This window comes from Loxodonta africana, chromosome 19 (assembly GCF_030014295.1).
Source record: "Loxodonta africana isolate mLoxAfr1 chromosome 19, mLoxAfr1.hap2, whole genome shotgun sequence".
NCBI lineage: Eukaryota > Metazoa > Chordata > Mammalia > Proboscidea > Elephantidae > Loxodonta > Loxodonta africana.
In genome coordinates this window covers 24,668,461-24,692,803 of record NC_087360.1, presented here as the reverse complement: position 1 = coordinate 24,692,803, position 24,343 = coordinate 24,668,461, and the positions used below count along the sequence as shown (strand labels likewise).

General features: G+C 40.9%; 1 protein-coding gene across 1 annotated transcript in view; it reads left to right on the top strand.

The window, feature by feature from the left end:
* Nucleotides 1-11,911: 11,911 nt before the first annotated feature.
* DRG1 (developmentally regulated GTP binding protein 1) overlaps nt 11,912-24,343 on the top strand; it is a 35,108-nt gene continuing 22,676 nt past the window's right edge. Inside the window, exons 1-3 of the mRNA XM_003419193.4 lie at nt 11,912-12,046; nt 13,016-13,139; nt 14,956-15,131. Of these exons, the coding sequence (XP_003419241.1) occupies nt 12,005-12,046; nt 13,016-13,139; nt 14,956-15,131 (342 nt within the window). The 5' untranslated portion in view covers nt 11,912-12,004. The remainder of the gene's footprint in view (nt 12,047-13,015; nt 13,140-14,955; nt 15,132-24,343) is intronic.

Sequence of the window (24,343 nt, the reverse complement as noted above, 5' to 3'; positions counted from 1 at the left end):
GAAGCTTTCCTATGGAGCAATTCTACTCTGCACACATGGGGTCACCATGAGCCAGAATCAACTCCAAGGCAACTTACAATAACAACAATAGTCTATATTGTTCACACATAACATATTCTATTGTTTCCCTACTGATAGACATTTGGGTTGTTTCCTTTTTTCATTTTGTTTTTGCAACTGCAAATAATACTGCCATAAACATTCTTGTATATATACAGGAATTACAGGCTAGATTCTTCAAAGTGTCAGTGAGGGTCGAAAGGCGTATGTGTTTTAAATAGTAATAAATGTTGTCATCTTGTTTCCCAAAAGCATTGGAATAATTCATCCTCTTAGTAGTAATGAATGGGGGAGCCCCTTTTTCCACATTCTCCTTAGCTCTGGATGTCATTTCTCTATTTTTATCAGTATGATGGAACAAAAATATTATCTAATTGTTTCTTTAATTGGAATTTCCCTGGCCAGTGGACACTGTGAGCAATTTATCATATATTTATTAGCCAAGAGGATTTTCTCTTCTTGGAATTGCCTGTTCATTTCCTTTGCCCATTTTGCTGTTGGGTTGTTTATCTCTAGTCACAGCAATTTGTAGAGGCTCTTTTGTATAGTAGAAATAGTAAATCTTTGTCCTTTATATGTCCTTTTTATTTATATAAAAATAAATAAATGTTTTTACCAATTTATTTATTTTTTTACTTTGCTTTTAGTGTGTTTTGTAGTACAAAAATATTATATGTTATACACGTGTTTATATGATTTTTTATGTATTTATATATATTACATTTTTTTTTTTTAGTTAAATTTGCCAGTCATTTCCTTTAAGACCCTGGGTTTCCTGCCTCATTTTGGATGGGTTCTCTCACCCAGGATTTCATAAATGTTTCCTAAAATTTTTTCCAATATTTTAAATTGTAGCCTTAAAAAAAAAAAAAAAAAAAGATTTAATATTGTAGCATTTCATGTAAAATATAAGTCTCTTACAAGAGTATCATTCCGTTTATACCCCAATTATTGCCTTTTGGGATTTATGGGCTTTTGACTATTATAGTATTATATTTCACCTGTATATACAAACATGTCAGTTTATCTTACTATGGAGGCTTGGGTGTTGCTGTGATGCTCCGGACAGGTTTCAGCTGAGTTTCCAGACTAAAACAGGCTAGGAAGAAGGACCCAGCAGTCTACTTCTGAAAAGAATTAGCCAGTGAAAACTTTATGAATAGCAGCAGAACACTGTCTGATATAGTGCCAGAAGATGAGCCCACAGGTTGGAAGGCACTCAAATACGACTGGGGAAGAGCTGCCTCCTCAAAGCAGAGTCGACCTTAATGACGTGAATGGAGTCAAGCTTTCGAGACCTACATTTGCTGGTGCGGCGTGATTCAAGAGAAGAAGAAACAGCTGCAAACATCCATTAAAAATGGGAAGGTGGAATGTACAAAGTATGAATCTTTGAAAATAGAAAATTGTCAAAAATGAAATGGAACACATAAACATCTATATCCTAGGCATTAGTGCGCTGAAATGGACTGGTACTGACCATTTTGAATCGGACAATCGCATGGTCTACTATGCCAGGAATTGCAACTGGAAGAGGAAGCGTGTTGCATTTGTCCTCAAAAAGAACATTTCAAGATCTATCCTGAAGTACAACCCTGTCAGTGATAGGATAATATCCATATGCCTACAAAAAAGACCAATTAATATGACTATTATTCAAATTTACACACCAACCACCAAGGCCAAAGATGAAGAAAGTGAAGATTTTTACCAACTTTGGAGTCTGAAATTAATCGAACATGTAATCAGGATGCATTAATAATTACTGGTGATTGGAATGCAAAAGTTTGAAACAAAGAAGGATTGGTAGTTGGAAAATATAGCCTTGGTGATAGAAATGATGCCAAACATCGCATGATAAAATTTTGCAAGACCAATGACTTCTTCATTGCAAATACCTTTTTTCAGCAACATAAACGGTGACTGTGCATGTGGACCTTGCCAGATGGAACATACAGGAATCAAATCTACTACATCTGTGGAAAGAAACAATGGAAAACTTAATATCAGTCAGAACAAGGCCAGGGGCCGACTGCGGAACAGACCATCAATTGCTCATATGCAAGTTCAAGTTGAAACTGAAGGATATTAGAACAAGTCCACGAGAGCCAAAGTATGACCTTGAGTATATCCCACCTGAATTTAGAGACCATCTCAAGAATAGATTTGACACATTGAACACTAATGACAGAAGACCAGAAGAGTTGTGGAATGACATTAAGGACATCATACATGAAGAAAGCAAAAGGTCATTAAAAAGACAAGAAAGAAAGAAAAGACCAAAGTGGATGTCAGAAGAGACTCTGAAACTTGCTCTTGAATGTTGAGTAGCTAAAGTAAAAGGAAGAAATGATGAAGTAAAAGAGCTGAACAAAAGATTTCAAAGGGCAGGTCCAGAAGACAAAGTGTTATAATAACATGTGCAAAGACCTGGAGATAGAAAACCAAAAGGAAAGGACATGCTCGGTATTTCTTAAGCTGAAAGAACTGAAAAAAAATTCAAGCCTTGAGTTGCAATATTGAAGGATTCAATAGGTAAAATTAAGCAACGCAGGAAGCACCAAAAGAAGGTAGAAAGAATACACAGAGTCACTCTACCAAAAAGAATTGGTCAACATTCAGCCATTTCAGGAGGTAGCATATGATCAGGAACCGATGGTATTGAAGGAAGAAGTCCAAGCTGCACTGAAGGCTTTGGGGAAAAACAAGGCTCCAGGAACTGACGGAATACCAGTTGAGATGTTTCAACAAACAGATGCAGCGCTGGAAGTGCTCACTCGTCTATGCCAAGAAATTTGGAAGACAGCTACCTGGCCAACCCATTGGAAGAGAACCATATTTTTGCTTATTCCCAAGAAAGGTTATCCAACCCATTGCAGTGTAATCAAATGATATCATTAATATCACACAAAAGTAAAATTGTACCATCAGGTCTCCTGTTACATATAATAACCTTTTCTAATTCTTTTAATTGCTGTTGTTATGTGCAGTCGAAGGTCTCTGACTCAAAGGGACCCCATGTATAACAAAACAAAATGTTACCCTACAATAGTAGGTATGTTTGAGCCCATCATTGCAACCAGTTTGTCAATCCATTTCATTGAGGGTCTTCCTCTTTTTCACTGACCCGCTACTAATTGCTGTGATAGGTGGTTATAACTCCTTTCTTATTCATAACTGCTGCCTATTTTTTCTTTTTATCTTTTCCCCCCTTATTCAAATGCTGTCAAGGATTTCTTTGTTGTGTTTTTTTCCCCCCTTTTTTATTGGTCCTTTAAAATCCTTCCCACTATTTTTGACAAATTGTTATTTTATTAATTTTAGATTTTAATTAGTTTAATTTTATTTCTACTTTTAGTTTGGTTTACATGGTTCTTTGTCTACTTTATTAAGTTGACTATTTTATCCATTTTTCTTTTTTTATAGTAAACTAAAGCTACATAATTTCTTCTGAGTACAGCTTTAGCAGCGTCTTTATGATTTTGGTATGAAGTGTCTTAGTCCATAGATAATTTGAAATTTCTCTTTAAAATTTCATTTGGGAGAGTGTTTATTAATTTCCAAGTTGTTAATTTCCCCCTATGTCTTTGTTGTTTAATTTTTAGTTTTATTGGAGTATGTTCAGAGAATGCAGCCTAATAAGCTCTACTATTTGGACTTTATTAACCTTTTTTAATCCTTACATTCCTTTTTCTTTAAACCACAATTTCATGGTTTTAATTATTCACAGGCTTGTGTAACCAATATCCTAATCAGTTTTAGAGCATTTCATCACTTCAAAAAAAAAAAAAAAAAAAAGCCTTCCTGTTCTTTAGCACCCACTCCCCCCATCCTAGGCAATCATTAATCTAACTTCTGCCTCAGTGGATTTGCCTATTCCAGACATTTCATATAAATGAAATTATACTACATGTAGTCTTTTGTGATTGGCTTCTTTCACTAAATGTAATATTTTCAAGGTTAATCCATGCTGTAGCATGTATCAGCACTTAAAACCTGTTGCCATCCAGGTGATTGCAACTAAGAGCAGACAGAATAGAACTGCCCCGTAGGGTTTCCAAGGAGCTGCTGGTGGAATCAAACTGCTGATCTTTTGGTTGGCAGCTGAGCTCTTAACCCTATGCCACCAGGGCTCCTAACACAGCTCAATTAAATAATGACTAAGACTTTAGAATACATTTATTTCTTTACGACACCCCACCCCGCAATGCTTCCATTTTGCTAAAGGAGATTAACATTTCTAGTCCAAGGCTTTAGTTGGATTTCTCTTTAGTTCATTTCTTCTGTTTCAAGAATACATACTTGTGAAAAACATTACAGACTTTTGGATATTTTTACAGCTTTGTCGAGAAGGCTGCAAGTCTAAGGAAGGAAATGAATTATTCTGTAGCAAACTATTATTTTCTTTTTACCCCCAAAATGAGTGCCCGATGCAGACTATATTCACCATCTCAGGTGAGAAGGATGTGTGTTGATGTTCCAGAATAATTTTCTGTTTTGGGACTTACTTAGCATGTACATCCATTCTCCAGCCAAGTGGCGCTTGCTGAGATTCTGCAGGTGTGTGCTATGCTTCCCCCTGCCCTGCCTTTGCTCATCTGCTGGAAGGTTTCTTTCTTCCATCTCCATCTCCCTAGGTCCATCTCTTCAAGAACACTTTTCTGATCCAAACCAGATGTGACTGCTTCTTCCTTTGAACCCCTGAGGGCACTTTGTTAATATTTCTCCTGACACCTCATTGGGTCTTTGCATTACTGAGGTTTAGGTATTTTAATACCTTAACCCCTGTCCTCTTCTCTTTGAGGGAGCAAAATGTATCTTTATATCTCCAGTATCTTCATATCTTCAGTACATACTGAACTAAAATGATTAAAATGTACTATGGGGGTTAAGGAATCATCCTCTTGAATGGTAAAAGAAACCAATTTTGATTTAGTGAAGACATTTTTGCACTTTAATTTTTTGCTTCTAAGAGACAAAATGTTTACAGGGAAAGACGGTCTTCATAGTGCCTGAAGTATGTGCATTCCAGAGAATCTCCTGCCTAAAAGCCAAACATTTGTCACTCACTACTGATTATTAAGGAGCCCAGGTGGTGCAGTGGTTAAGAGCTCGGCTGCTAGCCGAAAGGTCTGGAGTTCGAATTCACCAAGTGCTCTGTGGAAACCGTATGGGGCGGTTCTACTCTGTCCTATATGGTCGCTATGAGTTGGACTCCACTCTAGACAGCAACAGGTTTGGAATGATATTAAGGGTATTCCCCCTTCCTCAAAAAAAACAATACAACAACAAACCCATTGCTGTGGAGTTGCTTCCAACTCATAGTGACACTATAGGACAGACTAGAACTTCCCCACAGGGTTTCCAAGGAGCGCTAGGTAAATTCGAACTGCCAGTCCATTTGGCTAGCAGCCGAGCTCTTAACCACTGTGCAACGGGGTCCGGGGGAGTTCCTGGGTGGTGCGAATGGTTAAGTGCTAGATTACTAACCAAAAGGTTGGTGGGTCAGACCCACCCAGAGATGCGTCAGAAGTAAGGCCTAGTAATCTGCTTCTGAAAAGTCACAGCCTGGAAAACCCTATGGAGCTGTTCTAGTTTGCACACAGGAGCCCCCATGAGTTGGAATGGACTCAAGGGCAACTAACAACAACGATATTGATAGTTGTCCTTCAGTGAGGGCTTCCCATTCTCTACTGCTATAGTATCCTGGGAAACCCTGGTGGTTTAGTGGTTAAGTGCTATGGCTGCTAACCAAAAGGTCAGCAGTTCAAATCCACCGGGCACTCCTTGGAAACTCTATGGGGCAGCTCTACTCTCTCCTATAGGGTCGCTATGAGTTGGACTCAATGGCAATGGGTTTGCTTTTGGTTTTGGTGTAGTATCCTGGGAATTTTAATCTGTTTAGAATCTAGGCTTATAAAACTGGTAACAGAGATTTTTCATGATCATTATCCTGTTATTTCTCATTCCATCAACCAGACCCAGGTATTTAGCTCTCCATTATGAAGATGTCTATTGTTGTGTTGTTAGTTGCCCATGAGTTGGTCCCCGAATCATGGTGACCCCAAGTACAATGGAAGGAAATGCCACCTGGTCCTGCACCATCCCCATGATCACTTTCTTATTGGACCATTGTGACCCATAGGGTTTTCATGGTCTTTTTTTCAGAAGTAGTTCACCAGGCCTTTCTTTTTAGGCCTTCTTAGTCTGGAAGCTTTGCTGAAACCTATTCAGCATTATGTTTTTGTTAGGTGCTGTTGGGTCGGTTCCGACTCACAGTGACCCTACGTACAATAGAACGGAACACTACCCGGTCCGCGCCATCCTCACAGTCGTTATTATGCTTGAGCCCATTGTTGCAGCCACTGTGTCAATCCATCTTGTTGAGGGGCTCTCTTTTTTGCTGACCCTCTACTTTACCAAGCATGATGTCGTTCGCCAAGGACTGATCCCTTCTGAGAACATGTCCAAACTATGTGAGACATAGTCTCGCCATCCTTACTTATGAGGAACTGTACTTTTTCCAAGACAAACTTGTTTGTTCTTTTGGCAGTCCATGCTATATGCAAATTTTTTTGCTAATATCATAATGCAAAGGCATCAATTCTTCTTTGGTCTTCCTTATTCATTGTCCAGCTTTTGCATGCATAGGAGGTGATTAAAACAGCTTGGGTCAGGCGCACCTTAGTCCTTAATGTGACATCTTTGCTTTTTTAACACTTTAAAGAAATCTTTTGCAGCAAATTTGCCCAGTGCAATGCATCTGTTGATTTCTTGAGTACTGCTTCCCTGGGTGTTGACTGTAGACTCAAGTAAAATGAAATCCTTGACAACTTCAATCTTTTTTTAATTCAGGATTATAGCAACATGCAAACCACCACTGACAGATGGGCGGTGGCTGCACGTGAGGTACATTGGTCAGGAATCAAACTTGGGTCACCCCATGGAAGGCAAGAATTCTACCACTGAACCACCAATGCCCCCAAGAAGATGTCTATAATAAGTATCAAAGAGAGAAAATGATAACAGATATCTTCCTTTGATATTATCACATCACACACAAGTAAACTTTTGCTGAAGATCACTCAAAAGCAGCTGCAGCAGTACATCAACAGGGAACTGCCAGAAATTCAAGCGCAAGTCAGAAGAGGACGTGAAACCAGGGATATCATAGCTGATGTCAGATGGATCCTGGGTGAAAGCAGAGAATACCAGAAGGATGTTTACCTGTGTTTTTTTGACATTGCAAAGGCATTCAACTGTGTGGATCGTAACAAACTATGGATAACATTGCCAAGAATGGGAATTCCAGAACACTTAACTGTGCTCATGAGGAACCTGTACATAGATCAAGGGGCAGTCATTCGAACAGAACAAGGTGATACAGTGTGGTTTAATGTCAGGAAAGGTGTGCATCAGGGTTGTATGCTTTCACCATACCTATTCAATCTGTATGTTGAGCAAATAATCCCAGAAACTGGACTATATGAAGAAGAACAGGGTATCAGGATTGAAGGAAGACTCATTAACAACCTGCAATATGCAGCTGACGGGACTTTGTTTGCTGAAAGTGAAGAGGACTTTGAAGCATTTACTGATGAAGATTAAAGACCACAGCCTCCAGTATGGATTACACCTACATAAAGAAAACAGAAACGCTCATAATGGGACCAATAAGCAACATCATGATAAACGGAGAAAAGATTGAAGTTGTCAAGGACTTCCTTTTACTTGGATCCACAATCAACACCCATGGAAGCAGCAGTCAAGAAATCAAAGGACACATTGCATTGGGCAAATCTGCTGCAAAAGACCTCTTTAAAATGTTGAAAAGCAAAGATGTCACTTTAAAGACTAAGGTGGGCCTGACCCAAGCCATGCTGTTATCAATCACGTCATATGCATGTGAAAGCTGGACAATGAATAAGGAATTGTGGTGTTGGAGAAGAATATTGAATATACCGGGCACTGCCAAAAGAATGAACAAATCTGTCTTGGAGAAAGTACAACCAGAATGCTCTTTAGAAGCAAAGATCGCAAGACTACATCTCACATACTTTCGACATATTATCAGAAAGGATCAGTCCCTGGAGAAGGACATCATGCTTGGTAAAGTAGAGGGTCAGCAAAAAAGAGGAAGACTCTCAACAAGATGGACTGACACAGTGGCTGCAACAATGGACTCAAGCATAACAAGGATTGTGAGGATGGTGCAGGACTGGGTAATGTTTCATTCTGTTGTACATATGAGACAGAACCCCCACAATGCTATATTCTTTACCTGGCTTCCTCCCTTACAGTGTTGTATTGCAAAATCATTTCCCTTGCTGGACTCCTCACCCTCTGGGCTTTACATTTGAATCTTGCTTTTACTTGGAGGTTATATGTAAACTCCATTGCACCTGCGTAGTATGATTAAGAATGTTGCTGACATAACTTGTACAAACTCCCTACTTGTAAACCCCTTTAAAAGTAACTTACCTGCCCAACCTTGGTGGACAGTCCTCGCAGCAGTAGCTCCAAGTGACTACATTTCCTTGTACAGTAAGGTGCCTTTCTTATTCTACCACACTGGTCTCTTGTTTATTGGCCTAAGTATGAATCATGCTGAGTAAGAACCTGGGGTTTCTACCCCATAACACATGGGGTCACTATGAGTCAGAGCCGACTAAAGAGCACCTAACAGTAACAAGGAAACCCTGGTGGCGTAGTGGTTAAGTGCGATGGCTGCTAACCAAGAGGTTGGCAGTTCGAATCCACCAGGCGCTCCTTGGAAACTCTATGGGGCAGTTCTACTCTGTCCTATAGGGTCGCAATGAGTTGGAATCTACTTGACGGCCGTGGGTTTGGTTTTGGTTGGTTAACAGTAACAACATCTTGCTTTGATTTTGGGGTTTTCTTACCCACGAAACCAAATATTCACTTTAAAGAAATCCCTGACCAAAATTAATCCAGCCATTGGGTTTTTCCCAACCCAAAGTTGCAAATCCTTTTTTTCCTGTCCAAAGCCTAGCTTGCTGAATTTGAATTTCAAAAGATACAGCTTCCTGGAGGGCCAGAGACCAAGGTGTGACCTTGTAGTTGACCTCAGTGAAAGGGGGAGGGCAGGATTCAATCAATCATGTTAAGATTAGCCAAGGGTTGATCTTCTGTATTTCTCCCTCCTCTCCTCTTTGTAAGCTTCATTGTATCTAGCTTCTTGGAGCCATTTGCTTTATCTGGAATCAAAATGGTCTCCCTATACGCACACAGAGTAACTGCTCAGGGTAAACCTTATGTTCAAATATTGAGTTTTGATTATTTTTAACAGAGTTATAAATATGCTTTTTCTTTTATCATTATTCTTAAAATTTGTCTTTTTTATTTCCATTTGCTTAATAAGTATGTCTGAAGAGTTTGCTGTAGCTGACAAACAATATATGGTGCTTTGATGGGTCAAGAATTTGGGATTGGTATTTGGGGGTGGTAGAGGGCAGGGCCACTACCCAGTCTTGGAATATTAAGGAATGTTTCTTAGAGACAGTAAGGATGAGGAATAGTTAGCCAGATATGGTGGTGGCAGGTTAGGGTGGGGGAAGAGTATGTTGAGCAGAAAAAAACAGCAAGTGCCAGAGAAAGCCTGCATATTTTAAGATGTGATATTATTTCAGAATGGTTGGAGTATCCTGACAAGAGATTGGGCTTTTGACTCTTTCTTATGTCTTAATTTTGTTTTAGAAATACAAATGTAAGTTTGTTTGGGAAATGCACAAAGACATTAGTGCTTTAGCCATATGGTATAACAGGCCCTCTGTTGTGACTGGTGAGGGAAACTGGCTTAGCTATGGCTCTTTTGGAGTTGAACTTAAGGCCTGGCCTTGGTCTCCCAACCTGGATACTTAAAGGGACTGTGTCTGAATCCCTCCCTGCTCTGTCCCAAGCCCTGGCACAGTGCCTGGCAGCAGCAACTTTGAAGAAATAAGATGGGCACCCAGGGCCTTAGGGGAAATAAGCATTACTCTTTGTTGCACTACTGACAGCTTGGGGCTCCTGAAGTGTGTCCTGGAGTGTCTTTGAGAGATCAGAGGTTAACTTAGCTGCAGGCTTCACATAACAGATTTGCTAAGGGGAATTTACTCACAGAGCAGTGATGTCCTTGACATTGTCAGCCAATTCCTTAAGACTCCAAGTTAGGAAAGGCCTGCTGATTTGATTTTATCTCCCTTTGAAGACTGATGTTTGATCAAATCCCATTCCAGCTGGACTTCCTCTCCTCTTCTTCCCTTCTCCATTACTGAAGATGTGGGATCTAATTACCTCATCATTCCTTTATTTATTTATGAAAAGGCTGAGGTCAAAGAAAAGAAGGAAACTCCTGGGTCCTTTGGGAACTTTCTGCAAAAGCTTTCCTCTCCCTATTCTCTCGCTTTTGCTTTATAAAACCCGCTGCTTTTGAGTCCGACTTGGGGTGACCCTATAGGACAGAGAAGAACTACCCCATAGTGTTTCCAATGAATGCCTGGTGGATTCCAACTGCCGACTTTCTGGTTAGCAGCTGCAGCTCTCTAACCACTATACCACCAGGGTTTCCTTATAAAACCTCCCTTTTCTGTCTCTGGCAAGTTGGAATTGTTCTTACTTGCAAATTTAAATAAATAAACTTGCCTCCCAGGGTTGGGTGGAGGCCAACTGTGTGGGTTAGGCCTGGCCTGCCAACTCCCAATGGATCAATCAGTCTATCAACAAGAATTCATTGATCCTGCAGGAAGCAGCTTTCAAGACCAGCGAATAGCTCCTGGGTGTCCTGGCTTCCTCCCCACATGACACTCGGGGGAGAGGAGTCTTTTTAATTTTTTAAAATTTTATTATCACACAAGTAATACATGCAGTCATCTCGTAAGAAATTCAAACAATATAGAACTATGTAGAATAAAAAGTGAAAGGCTTTCTTCTCATTTTCTTGCACTCCATTTCACTGTTAAGAGTTTCGGATGTATCCTTTCATGCAGATCTTTAAACAATTAATTTTCATGCCCGTGGCCCTATATAAATGCGCATCTAAATTTTTAAATGATGTAAATGGTATTACATCGTAGATGCAGTTGCGCTGTTTTTTTTTTTCAATTAACAGTATATCCTGCACATTCTTCCTCCTCAGACCACACGTTTTAATGGTTGTAATAATATTTCATAGGATATTAGTATCATTATTATTTTTTGCATCCATTTCCCTACTAATGGACATCAACATAATTTCTTATTTTTGGGTATTACAAGCTGTGTTACAAGTACTGGTTGTCTAGGAATGATCCATTCAATCATGCATTAGTTTATTCGGCACATAGGTATGGGGGGCTCACCAGGTGCCACGCACTCTCCTAGGCGTTGGGGGTAAACAGAACAGTTATCTAAAAATAAGATTTTAAAAAATGTGATAGATGGAAAAGGGGCATTTTCTTTTTCCAAGATGGCAAACCAGGCTGAAGATCGGTCTCTGCCCTAACCCAGGAGGACGAGGAGGTCTCCTGCAGTGTCTCCGCAGTTGCCTTAGGGGTACCCCGGACCAAGAGAGCGTCGGTGTGCTCTTCACCCAAGCCCAGGGTCCGACGGCGGCCGCGCGGAGGCGCGAGGTACACGCTGGTCGCAGAGCAAAACGCTGGGCGCAGGTCCGGCGGGGCGGGGCCGACTTGCGCGCGACCCCCGGCGCGCTCGGAGAGGTCCGGTCCGGGCGGCCTCTCTGGCTTCTGCTCCGGCGGGCTCTATGACACCGCGCTGGCTCGCGGGACGGGGCGGGGTCGGCAGAGGAGGGGAAGAGGCCGTCCCCAGGTCCAGCGTAACGCGGTGGGCCTCTCGTGAGAATTGGGAAGTGTCGCGCCTGCGCACTGCCGTGGCGCCCGGAGGCGGTGGCAGGTCCGCCGGCTCGTGTGGAGAGTAGTTCCTCATCGCTCCTCCGGGACTCGCCACCATGAGCAGCACTTTAGCCAAGATCGCGGAGATCGAAGCCGAGGTAATAGGCATAGCTGGTGCTTCACTCGCCGTCCGAGCATCCCGTTTTCGGTGGCGTGGCTCCTGCTTGTTTTTCTTCAGCCGCGTCAGGTCGGGCCTCTCTCCTCCGACTTCCTTCATTCCCGGTTCTCCATACCCCAACTCCCCTCAGCCCGGGCTGGCGCTCCCTGACTCCCTTAGCCCAGCTCCTACATCCAACACCCCTCAGCCTGGGCCGGCGTTCCCCGACTCCCCTCAACCGGGGCCTCGTTTCACCGACTCTCCTCAGCACAGACCCCGATTCCCCTAAGCCTGTGGCCCCGTCCCCCGACTCTTCTCCACATGAGCCCGGTTCCGCGCCCTCCAACCTTGAGGCCCTTCGCCTGTTCTCCTCCCCCACAGTGTTCGCCTCCTGTCCCAACCTTGTTTTTCTGTCTTTTATTCCTCTCTGAGTAGCCCTGAATTCTGTTCCCTACTCCATCCCCGACTAACTCCCATGCTTCAGGGTCTCTCTTTCTCATTCCTCGTCCCCAGCCTCTGACCCCTTCCCCAGAGTATTGTTCCCGGAAATAGGATCTTGAGGTAAATAGACATCTATGTGGTAGCAGTTGATTCTTCCTGCATTATTTGTGTGATTTTGTTTCCTGAGGGCCTCAGAGCTCTTTGGACTATAAAAGGGGTGACTCTTTTCTATTGGGCATCTGAGGTACAAGCAGGAAAGTAACAGCTGGTGGGTTCTAGTTTAGCCTGTGGCATAATCTTGGTCATGTCTCTTCTCCTTGGGCCTCAGTTGTTTGTTCTGTAGTGAGGGGAATGGGCTGGGTGATGGAGAGAATGAATTCCTACTCTTGTTTTAAGTGTGAGTAAAATTGGCATACTGACTTAGAAAAAATATGTATCATTCTCTATTAGCTGGTGGAGCAGTCATTCTAGATTTTTTTTGCCATATGGAAGCTGCTTGTGATTTATGGCTGTGATTCCTCCCTTTTAGATGGCTCGAACTCAGAAGAACAAGGCCACAGCACACCACCTAGGGCTGCTTAAGGCTCGTCTTGCTAAGCTTCGCAGAGAACTGATTACTCCAAAAGGTGGTGGTGGTGGTGGGCCAGGAGAAGGTTTGTGGTTTTTTTCAACTTTTTTTTTTTATGAGTGTAATTTCTATGAAAATAATACAGGCTTGCAGCTTAAAAAATAGTTAAAAAAATTTTTTTTAATCAAAGTAGATTTGTATTTTCTAAGCCCAAATTCTTGAATTTTTTTTCTGCAAACTCTAAGTTTTATTTATTTATATCTTGTACTGATCCAAAATAGACTTACATTGTTTTACAGAAGTCTGTGAATGTATACCATGCAATAGGATAAAAAAAGAAAAAAAAAAAAAAAAAAGAAATTGATGCAAAGAGAAAATGAAGGTAGGAAGAATAAGTTGAAGCCAAGAGAGAGAAGGAATTAAGGTCTGTACATTTCTAGAGAAGGCTCACAAATTTGGCTCTGATTTTGTTTGTGCCACTGTAAGAAAGGGAAAAGTGCATTATATAATTCCTAGGGTTTGTGAGACAAAAAAGAAGCTTATTTTTTAGATAAATTTTAATATTTGGGCCTTAAGTATTATGGGTACTAGAAAGATATATAACCATTTAAGTGACAGGAATAAAGTTTTTATATCAAAATCTATATTGAATGTTGTAAATTGCTACATGCAGAATTTCATGTGCTTAAGTTGTACTTTAGAGGTAGACCACAAAAAGTTTGAGAAATAGGGCCTAGAGGAATAGGCAGCCAAAATGTGAGTGAAATAATACGAGCTTCAGTGCTTCCAGAGATAACACTTTTCCTCTTTTTGATATGTATCGATGTTTTGGGTTTTTTTTTTTTTAATTGTACTTTAGATGAAGGTGTACAGAACAAGCTAGTAGCTCTTTAAACAGTTAGTATAAAAATTGTTTTATGATATTGGTTAACAACCCCAGGACGTGTCATCACTCTCCTTTCTCAACTTTGGGTTCCCTATTACCAGCTTTCCTCTCCCCTCCTGCCCCCTAGTACTTGCCAGGTCTAGTGTGTCCCTTTAGTCCCGTTTTGTTTTATGGGCCTGTCCAATATTTGGATGAAGGGTGAACCTCAGGAGTGACCTCATTACTGAGCTGAAAAAAGGTGTCCGGGGGCCATACTTTCACGGTTTCTTCACTCTCTGTCAGGCCAGCAAATCTGGTCTTTCTTTTTGAGTTAGAATTTTGTTCTGCATTTTTCTCCAGCTCTGTCCAGGACCCTCTATTGTGATCCCTGTCAGAGCAGTTGGTGGTAGCCGGGCCCCATCTAGTTGTACTGGACTCAGTCTGGTGGAGTCCGTGGTAGATGTGATCTGTGAGTCTGTTGGACTAATCTTTCCCTTCTATCTTTGGTTTTCTTCATTCTTCCTTGCTCCCAAAGGGGTGAACCAGTGGAGTATCTTAGATGGCTGCTCGCAGACTTTTAAGAATCCAGACACTACTTACCAAAATAGAATGCAGATTTTTTTAATAAACTGTGTTATGCCAATTGAGTTAGATGTTCTCTGAGACCATAGTCCCCACAGCCCTTAGTCCAGCAATTTGGTCCCTCAGGGAGCTCGTATGTGTCTGTGGAGCTTCCATGACCTTTGCCTTATACAAGTTGTGCTGGCTTCGCCAGTATTGTGTACTGTCTTACCCTTCATCGAAGTTACCCCTTGTCTATTGTCTATTTAGTGTTTTTCCCATCGCCACCCCTCCCCTCTTTTGAAGCCCTCAAAGATTGTTTCTTTTTGTGTGTAAACCTTTTTAGAACAGTAGTGGTCTCATACAATATTTGCCCTTTTGTGATTGACTGATTTTCCTCAACATAATGCCCTCCAGAATTATCCATGTTATGAAATGCTTCACAGATTCATCGTTTTTCTTTTGATGTTTTCAGGTTTTGATGTGGCCAAAACAGGTGATGCTCGAATTGGATTTGTGGGTTTTCCATCTGTGGGGAAGTCAACACTGCTCAGCAATCTGGCGGGGGTATATTCCGAGGTGGCAGCCTACGAGTTCACTACTCTGACTACTGTGCCTGGTGTCATCAGGTACAAAGGTGCCAAGATCCAGGTGAGTCAGGCCTGGAGGCCAGGGTTAGTATGAAATCCATTCTTTCATTCTTTTAAGAAGCATTTATTAGGAGATCGCTGTATGCCAGGCCTGGTCTTCCATCTACCATGTCCTTTCTATCATGAAAGAGAAAAGCAACAACAACAACAAAAGGAAATGTTGCCATCGAGTTGATTCCGAGTCATAGCGAACCCATGGGACAGAGTAGAACTGCCTCATAGGGTTTCCAGGGAGCAGCTGGTACATTGGAACTGCCGACCTTCTGGTTAGCAGCCATAGTAGTTCTTAACTAAAGCAGTATGTAAATACGATACAGTGTAGTGCCTGTGGAATCACAGAGAAGGAAGGGACTAATTTTTCCCCAGAGGATAGATGAGGAAGGTCTGGTGAAGTACTCAAAGAAGGCTTCACGTATAAAGTGATGTTAGAGGTGAGCCTTGAAGTTTGAGTAGAATTTCACTAGGTCGAGAAGGAAGAAGAAAGCATTTCATACAGCAGTATTGGTGAACAGCCTGCTGTGGGATGTGGGACAGGGAGTACTGGGAGCTGAATCTAGAAAGTTAGGTTGGAACTTATGAGGGGCCTCTTGTACCTATTAAAGAAATTGGAATCATCAGAAACTTTTTAAATAGGTAAATAACATGGCCAGATAATTTTTAAAAAGAAATTAACTATAAGGCTAATGAAGTTGGTCTCCTGAAAAGTTCTTAGATAATAGATTTAGGGCTCCCAAATGAGGAGTCACCTTGGATATGAAAGAAGAGTATGTAAAATATAATGGAACATATTTTCTTGTTAGCTGCACAACTAAGAAGGCTGGGATCTGGATTCCTTGACATTTGAATTTAGGCTAGAGGTTTAATGTCTCAGTAATTATGCCATGATACCTTTAGTGTCTCGGTAACTTTTTATGGCATTCTTAGGCCAGAAGAAATACCTAATAGTTTTGCTTATTAAATAGTTAGGTCCAAATAGCTTAAGTTGCTCTTATGGTAACAGTTATTTACTCATGGCATATGTGTACCATTGGCTACTGCATAGCCTTTCAAACCTTGGAGTCAGATTGGACACTGCCACATTTGTTTCCTTCTTAAAAATTTTATAGTGCTTTAATGGTGTCCAGCTAGAACCGATGACTGCCCTGATGGGGAACACAACAGAGAACCCCTGAGGGACCAGGGGAGCAGCGGGATGCAGATCTTAAATTCTCGTAAAAAAGACCAGACTTCATGGTCTGACTCTGACTAGAAAGACCCCGGAGGTCATGGTCCCCAGACCTTCTGTTAGCCCAAGACAGGAACCATTCCCAAAGCCAACTCTTCAGACAGGGATTGGACTAGACTATGGGATAGAAGATGATACTGGTGAAGAGTGAGCTTCTCGGATCAAGTAGACACATGAGACTATGTGGGCAGCTCCTATCTGGAGGGGAGATGAGAGGGCAGGGGGGTCAGAAGCTGGCCAAGTGGTCATGAAAATAGAGAGTGGAGGGAAGGAGTGTGCTGTCTCATTAGGGAGAGAGCAACTGGGAGTATATAGCAAGGTGTATATAAGTTTTTGTATGAGAGACTGACTTGATTTGTAAACTTTCACTTAAACCACAATAAAAATTAAAAAAAAAAATTTTTATTGTACTTGAGGTGAAAGTTTACCGCTCAAGTTAATTTCTCATTCAAAGATTTATAAACATACTGTTTTTGTGACATTGGTTGCAATCCCCACAGTGTGACAACACGCTGTGCCTTTCCACTCCAGGCTTCCCATGTCCATTTGTCCAGTTCCTATCCTTCTTGCCTTATCTTGCTTTTAGGCAGGAGTTAGCCATTTGGTGTCAAATACTTAATTAAACTAAGAAGCATGTTCCTCGTGGATGTTATTGTTTGTTTTATAGGCCTGTGTAATCTTTGGCTGAAAGGTAGACTTTGGGAGTGGTTTCAGTTCTGAGTTAGCAGAATGTCCAGGGGCCATAGTCTCGGGGGTTCCTCTAGTCTCTGTCAGACCAGTAAGCCTGGTCTATTTTTTGTGAATTTGAATTTTGTTCTACATTTTTCTCCCGCTCTGTTCGGGACCCTCTATTGTGATCCCTGTTAGAGTGGTGGGTGGTAGAATGTGGGCACCATCTAGATCTTCTGGCTTATTTCTTTTTCCACATTGAATCTTATATGGTATTTTCTTTTTACCATAGCAACCACTGAAAAATTGAGCTTCGCCATGATTTGGGTATACTATAATTGAAAGCAGTGTTATAGAATCTAATGTTTAAATTGTAAGCTACCTGGAGCCTGAAACAAGTATTGCTGTGTTTCTCTTGAAAATTTAGAAATAACCCATGGCACCTGTGTAAGTTCCCTGGCACTCCAGAATTCCTTGAGGTAGTTTGGGAACCATGGATTTTAGGCTTTTGTTTTTCCTGTTGCTGAGTTGTGAGGTTCATTTATGGTTCTTTTATTATAGAATCTGAAAAAAAGGACCAGTGCCCTGGTGGTATCGTGAGTGGCCTTTTTTCCTGCTGGTCAAGTGCCTATACAGCGACTATTCAGACATGCCACTTTCTGGAACTGCATCACAAAATGTGATATAACAGGAATTAGGAAGCTTCAGCATATCTGGACCACAGTTTAATTCCATCTGGTTTTCAGAGTCACAGCTTTGGCAGCTCAGAATAAGATCTTTACTGATGGGATGCTGTTAACATCCCTCTTAGGGCTTCTAAGTATGTAAGATTAAGAGCTGATCTCTTTTTTTTCTCTTTCCCACAGAATCTCCATTCATTTCAGTCTCCTTTGGTTTTTTAGGGTTTTTTCTTCTTTTCCGCTCTATTTCCCACCTGTCCCCCCTGCCTCTCTTTTTTCTCCCCTTGGGACTTGAAACCACATTAAGTACATACCAGTGAATATACTTAACTGAATTGAAGATGACTGCCCTCACATGTTTTAAGAAAGGCTGTATATTTGTATGCATAAGTGTACAGAACTAGAACCAATAAAGAAGAAGAATAAGGAGGAAGATTTCTGCTTTGTGTTAGGAATGTCTTTGTAAAAGTGTTGTTAGCAGCTGTCAAGTCAGCCCCTGACTCACGGCGACCCTGTGCACAGTGGAATGAAATGCTGCCTGGGCCTTGACCACCCCCGTAATTGGTTGTAGATGGAACAGTTGTGATCCACAGAGTTTTCGTTGGCTGATTTTTGTAAGTAGATCTTGAGGTCTTTCTTTGTAGCCCTCCTCAGTCTGGAAGCTGAAAACTGCTCAGCATCAAGCAACATGCAAGACTAGGCGATAGCTGCGTGTGAGGTACTTTAGCTGGGCATTGGTCTCCTGCATGGAAAGTGAAAATTCTACAACTAGACTACCAGTGCCTAAAAATGGAATGGTACCTCTTGAGGTAATGAATTCCTGTGTCTGGAGGTGTTCAAGGAGTGGCTAAACCACCATGTACCAGGATTGTTGTAAGGAGGACTTACGTATCTCATAGGCAAAGACTGGCCTGCAGACTAGGTACAGCGTTTTGACAAATATGAATTTGTCAAATACCCTCAGGCGGTGTCTTAGTATCTAGTACTGCTGTAACAGGAAAAGGAGCCCTGGTGGTGCAGTGATTGAAGCACTTGGCCGCTAACCAAAAGGTTGTTGGTTCAAACCCACCAGTGGCTAGCGAGAGAAGGATGTGGCAGTCTGCTTCCGTAAAGATTTACAGCTTTGGAAACCGTATAGGCCAGTTCTTCTACTCTGTCCTATAGAATTGCTAAGATTTGGAATTGACTTGGCAGTGGGTTTGGTTTGGTTTGCTATAGCAGAAATACCACAAGTAAGTGGCTTTAATAAACAAATTTATTTTCTCATAGTTCAGAAGACTACTGTTCTTAGGTGCCCTCGAGTCAATTCCGACTCACAGCGACTTGTACAGCAGAGTGAAATACTGCCTGGTCCTGTGCCATCATCAGAATCGTTGTTATGCTTAAGCCCATTGTTGTAGCCATCTTGATGAGGGTCTTCCTCTTTTTTCCTGACCCTCCAATTTACCATGGTTGATGTCCTTCTCCAGGAACTGATCCCCCTTGATAACATGTCCAAAGTAAGTGAGACGTAGTCTTGCCATCCTTGCATCTAAGAAGCATTCTGGTCGTACTTCTTCCAAGACAGATTTATTCTTTTGGCAGTCCATGGTAAATTCAATGTTCTTCACAAACACCACAATTTAAAGGCGACAATTCTTCTTTAGTCTTCCTTATTCATTGTCCAGCTTTCACATGCATATGAGGCGATTGAAAACAGCATGACTTGGGTGAGGCGCACCTTAGTCTTCAAGGTTACATCTTTGCATTTCAACACTTTAAAGAGGCCTTTTGCAGCAGATTTGCCCAATGCAGTGTGTCTTTTGATTTTTCACCTGCTGCTTCCATGAGTGTTGATTGTGAATCCAAGTAAAATGAAACGTGTGACAACTTCAGTCTTTTCCCCATTTATCCTGATGTTGCTTGTCGGTCCACTTGTGAGGATTTTTGTTTTCTTTATGTTGAGATGCAATCCATACTGAAGGCTGTAGTCTTTGATCTTCGTCAGTAAGTGCTTCAAGTCCTCTTCACTTTCAGCAAGCAAGGTTGTGTGATCTGCATAACGCACGTTGTTAATAAGTCTTCCTCCAGTCCTGACACCCCATTCTTAATATAGTCCAGCTTCTCAGATTATTTGCTCAGCATACAGACTGAATAGGTATAGTGAAAGGATACAACCCTGATGCACGCATTTCCTCACTGTAAACCATGCAGTATCTCCTTATTCTGCCATGGCCACAATTATGTGTTCTGGAATTCCCATTCTTTGCAGTGTTATCCATAATTTGTTATGATCCACACAGTTGAATGCCTTTTCATGGTCACTAAAACACAGGTAAACGTCTTCGGTATTCTTTGCTTTCAGCCAAGATCCATCTGATGCCAGCAATGATATCCCTGGTTCCATGTCCTGTTCTGAATCCGGCCTGAATTTCTGTCAGTTCCCTGTCAATACACTGCTGCAGCCACTGTTGAATGACCTTCAGCAAAATTTTACTTGCATGTGGTATTAATGATACCAAACCCCAAAACCAAACCCGCTGCCGTCGAGTCGGTTCCGACTCATAGTAACCCCATAGGGCAGAGTAGAGTTTCCAAGGAGCACCTGGTGGATTCGAACTGCTGACCTTTTGGTTAGCAGCTGTAGCACTTAACCACTATGCCACCGGGGTTTCTGATATTAATGATACTGTTCGATAATTTCCACATTTGGTTAGGTCCCTTGGGAGGCTGGAAGTCCAAAGTCATGGTGCCGCCTCTAGGGGAAGGCTTTTTCTCTCTGTCGGCTCTGAAGGAAGATCCTTATCTTTTTTGAGCTTCTGCTCCTGAGAGATCTTCAGGTGGTTTGGTATCTCTCTTCCCCCATCTCTGCTTGTTTTAATTTCTTTTGTATTTCAAAAGAGATTGAGGAAAGATACACTCTGTACATAAAAATACAACCCATTCCAAAATGGGATTATAACCCCAGGCACAGAGGTTCGGTTTACAAGACTTATTTTGGGGGGATACAGTTCAGTCCATAACAGACAGAAATGGGGCTTATGTTCTGGGAGACCCAGGACTTCTTTGGCCCGGTACTGGATTGATTTGCACATTTAAATTACCTGCTTTAGCCTGTAGAAGCATTTCAGTTTGAAGTAATTTTATGTCCATTTCTTAAAATTCTACAATTATGTGATTTAAAGAAGTATTTTTTTCTTATCTCTTAGTTGGTTTTAGTATAAGATTGAGGTAAGTAAAGTATGGGCTATTTTTTTTTTTTAATTATTTTTATTGTGCTTTAAGTGAAAGTTTACAAATCAAGTCAGTCTCTCACACAAAAACCCATACCCACCTTGCTACACACTCCCAATTACTCTCCTCCTAATGATGCAGCCCACTCTCTCCCTCCACTCTCTCCTTTCGTGTCCATTTCGCCAGCTTCTAACCCCCTCCACCCTCTCTTCTCCCCTCCAGGCAGGAGATGCCAGCATAGTCTCAAGTGTCCGCCTGATCCAAGAAGCTCACTCCTCATCAGCATCCCTCTCCAACCCGTTGTACAGTAGTATTGGCTGTTTCTATTGAATGCAATATAATTGCCACATTTAAATAGTTCAACTTTTTAAATATTTCCCTTTCAAGAAAAGCTAAATTTCAGTTATTTTTACTTTTGTGGGGGGTCTCTGTACATTTCCACTGCGTTCAACTGCTGTAGTTAGAAAGCCCTTGCTCATTTTCTCTCAGTATATAACATTCTCTGTTTTATTTGATGTAAAAATTGTATTCCAGATTTGGACATTATAGATTATCCAGATGGATTTTCCTCTTGAATTTTTGGTAGCATCAGCTAGACTTAATGTGCAAAAGCCTTTTGGTGATAGTGTATTTTTTCTTTGTTAGTGTAAAGATTTTATAAGACGTTGCTTATAGAATCGTTGGGAGCGCTGAAGAAGCAGACTCCAGACTTAATTTCTAGGAACAACTGGTGATGAACTTTTTGTTTATTTTTTTAAACATTTTTCTTGAGGTATAATTCACATACAGTAAACGGCACATATTTAAAGTGTACAATTTGTTAAGTTTTGCTATGTATATATACACCAGTGAAATCTTCACCACAGTCAAGTTTGGGAACGTATATACGTCGGCACTAAGAATTTCCTCATGCCCCTTCCCTTTTCTTCCTCCCTGCCTCTCCATCCCCAAGCCATTACTGATTTGCTTTTGTCACTATAGATTAGTTTGCATATTTAAGCGTTTTATGTAAATAAAACTATATAAATATAAATATCCTTTTTTTGAGGGGGCTGGCATTCAGCATAATTATTTTGAGATTTATGATGATAGACTTTTAATTTCCCATGTAGCCCCACCTCATTTTGTATTAACTTTTTATTTTGAACTAATTTTATACTTACAGAAAAATGGCAAAAATAGTACAAAGAATTCTCTTATGTCACTCATCTTGCTTCCCCTAATGTTAACATCTTACATAACCATGAAATAATTATCAGGGATAGGAAATTAACATTGGTGCAATAGTAGTCATTAAACGGCAGACCTTATTTAAATTTTTACCAGTTTTCACCAGTGTCCTTTTCCTGTGCCAAAATTTATCTAGGATCATCCCATACTGCATTATTTGTTATTTCCCCGCTTAGTCTCTTGCCACCTGTAACAGTTCCTCAGTCTTGTCTTTTATGACATTGACATTTTTGAAGAAAATTGATCAGTTTTGTAGAATGTCCCACAATTTGGGTTGTGAGCTGTTTTCTCATGATTAAGACAGAGGTGTTAGACATTTGTGGAAAGAATACCGCAAAAATGATGTGTCCTTATCAGTGTGTCATATTGGGTTCATGATGTCAGTATAATTTCTAGTGATGTTGACTTTAATCAGTTGGTTAAGGTGGTATCTTCAAGATTTTTTCACTGTAAAGTTATTTTCCCCCCTCATTTTAGCATCCATTTGTGGATCTTCTCTACCGCAATTATTACTCTGGTTCTTGCCTAATGGTGATTCTCTATTTCTGTCTTTCCTACTGTATTTATAAATTGGAATTGTATTATAAAGAAGAACTGTCCTTTCTCCCCCGCTTTATTTATTTATTCTAAAATTTATATCAGTGTGGACTCAAGAATATTTATTTTCTGTAGATTATAATCCATTATTACCATTACATTGTTACTCAGATTGTTCCAGCTTCGGCCCTTCGCAACTACTTCAGTGTTCTCTGGCTCCTGTGTTCTTTCCATAAGACCGTGTCTTCTTGTGAGACTTCCTTATTTTTTGACACCACGAGATATTCCAGGCTAATGTTATATTTTCCCTGCCCCAGCCTTGAAGTCAGTCACTTCCCTTTATTGGAGAATGGTGTTTAAAAATCAAGTTCTGAGTAATAGGTGCGTTTACTTCTTCTTACGTAGCCTTTTAAACCAATGTAAAAAAAGTTTCCAAATCAGGGCAGGTATAGTCAACATACTCTTTTGCCCTTGAGTCACTTCTGACTCATGGCGACCCCATGTGTGTCAAGTAGAGCTGTGCTCCACATGGTTTTCAGTGGCTGATTTTTTGGGGAAGTGATTGCCAGGCCTGTCTTCCACGGTACCTCTGGGTGGACTCTAACCTCCGATCTTTCATTTAGTGGCTGAGCTTTAACTGTTGGCACCACCCAGTGACTCCTTGAAAGGGTAAAGGTAGCTCAGTTTGACCAGTGCTTTGTGTCACAGGAGTGATGCTGTTTATTATGTAGTGAGGAAAAGGGAAGAACTCTTGAGTAGGGACTTGAATGGAGAAATTGAACTGTCTAGCACCTTTTCATTAGTGCTTTTTTATTTTTCATTTCTATTGAGACGAAATTGCCATAATGTAAAATTAACCATTTTAAAGTGAACAGTTGGTGGCATTTGGTATGTTCATTGTGTTGTGCAACCATCATGTTGATCTACTTCCAAAACATTTTCACCACCTCAGCATGTGCTATGGGGTTGGCTTTGATGTTGTCATCACAGTAACTTCTGTCAAGTTTTACTTTACATCCTGGACAATGGAACAGTTATTCTCAATTGGGGATATACATCAGTTACCAATGGAACCTTTTAAAGTACAGCTTAATATCTGAGCCTTATTTTGGTCCTTCCAAATCAGAATCTGCAGTTGTGAGGCTCAGACACCTGCTTTTTTAAAGGTTTTGCAGGCGATTTTCATGTGCTGTCCTGGTCAAGAACAGCTGTAGAAATATTTGTGAACTGGGAAACTTGGGAGACTTGCAGAGGTCTCAGTATGTACTGACCCATCTATTATGTTCAGCAAAGAATATGTATGGAGGCTCAACCTTCTGAAAAGTAGGGGACCACTGAAAGATGTTAATATAGAATAATGTATCTGATTAAAATAAAATGGGGTATAATCTTAGCTCTGTCATTGATTTACTGGGACTGTGATTTTAGTCAAGTCACTTAACCTCTGTGAACCTCAGCTTATATTCTTATCTCACAGGGCTTTTAGGCATTTTAAACAGGTAAAATATATTAAAAGCCCTGTAGCTGACATTTAGTAGATGCTGAGTGAAAGTAATATTCACATGCACATTTATAAGGAAGGTTGGATTTGAATCTCCTAAATTTTGAATACTTGAGGAGAAAAATAATCATTGTATTTGTTCTGTTCAGACTTATAAC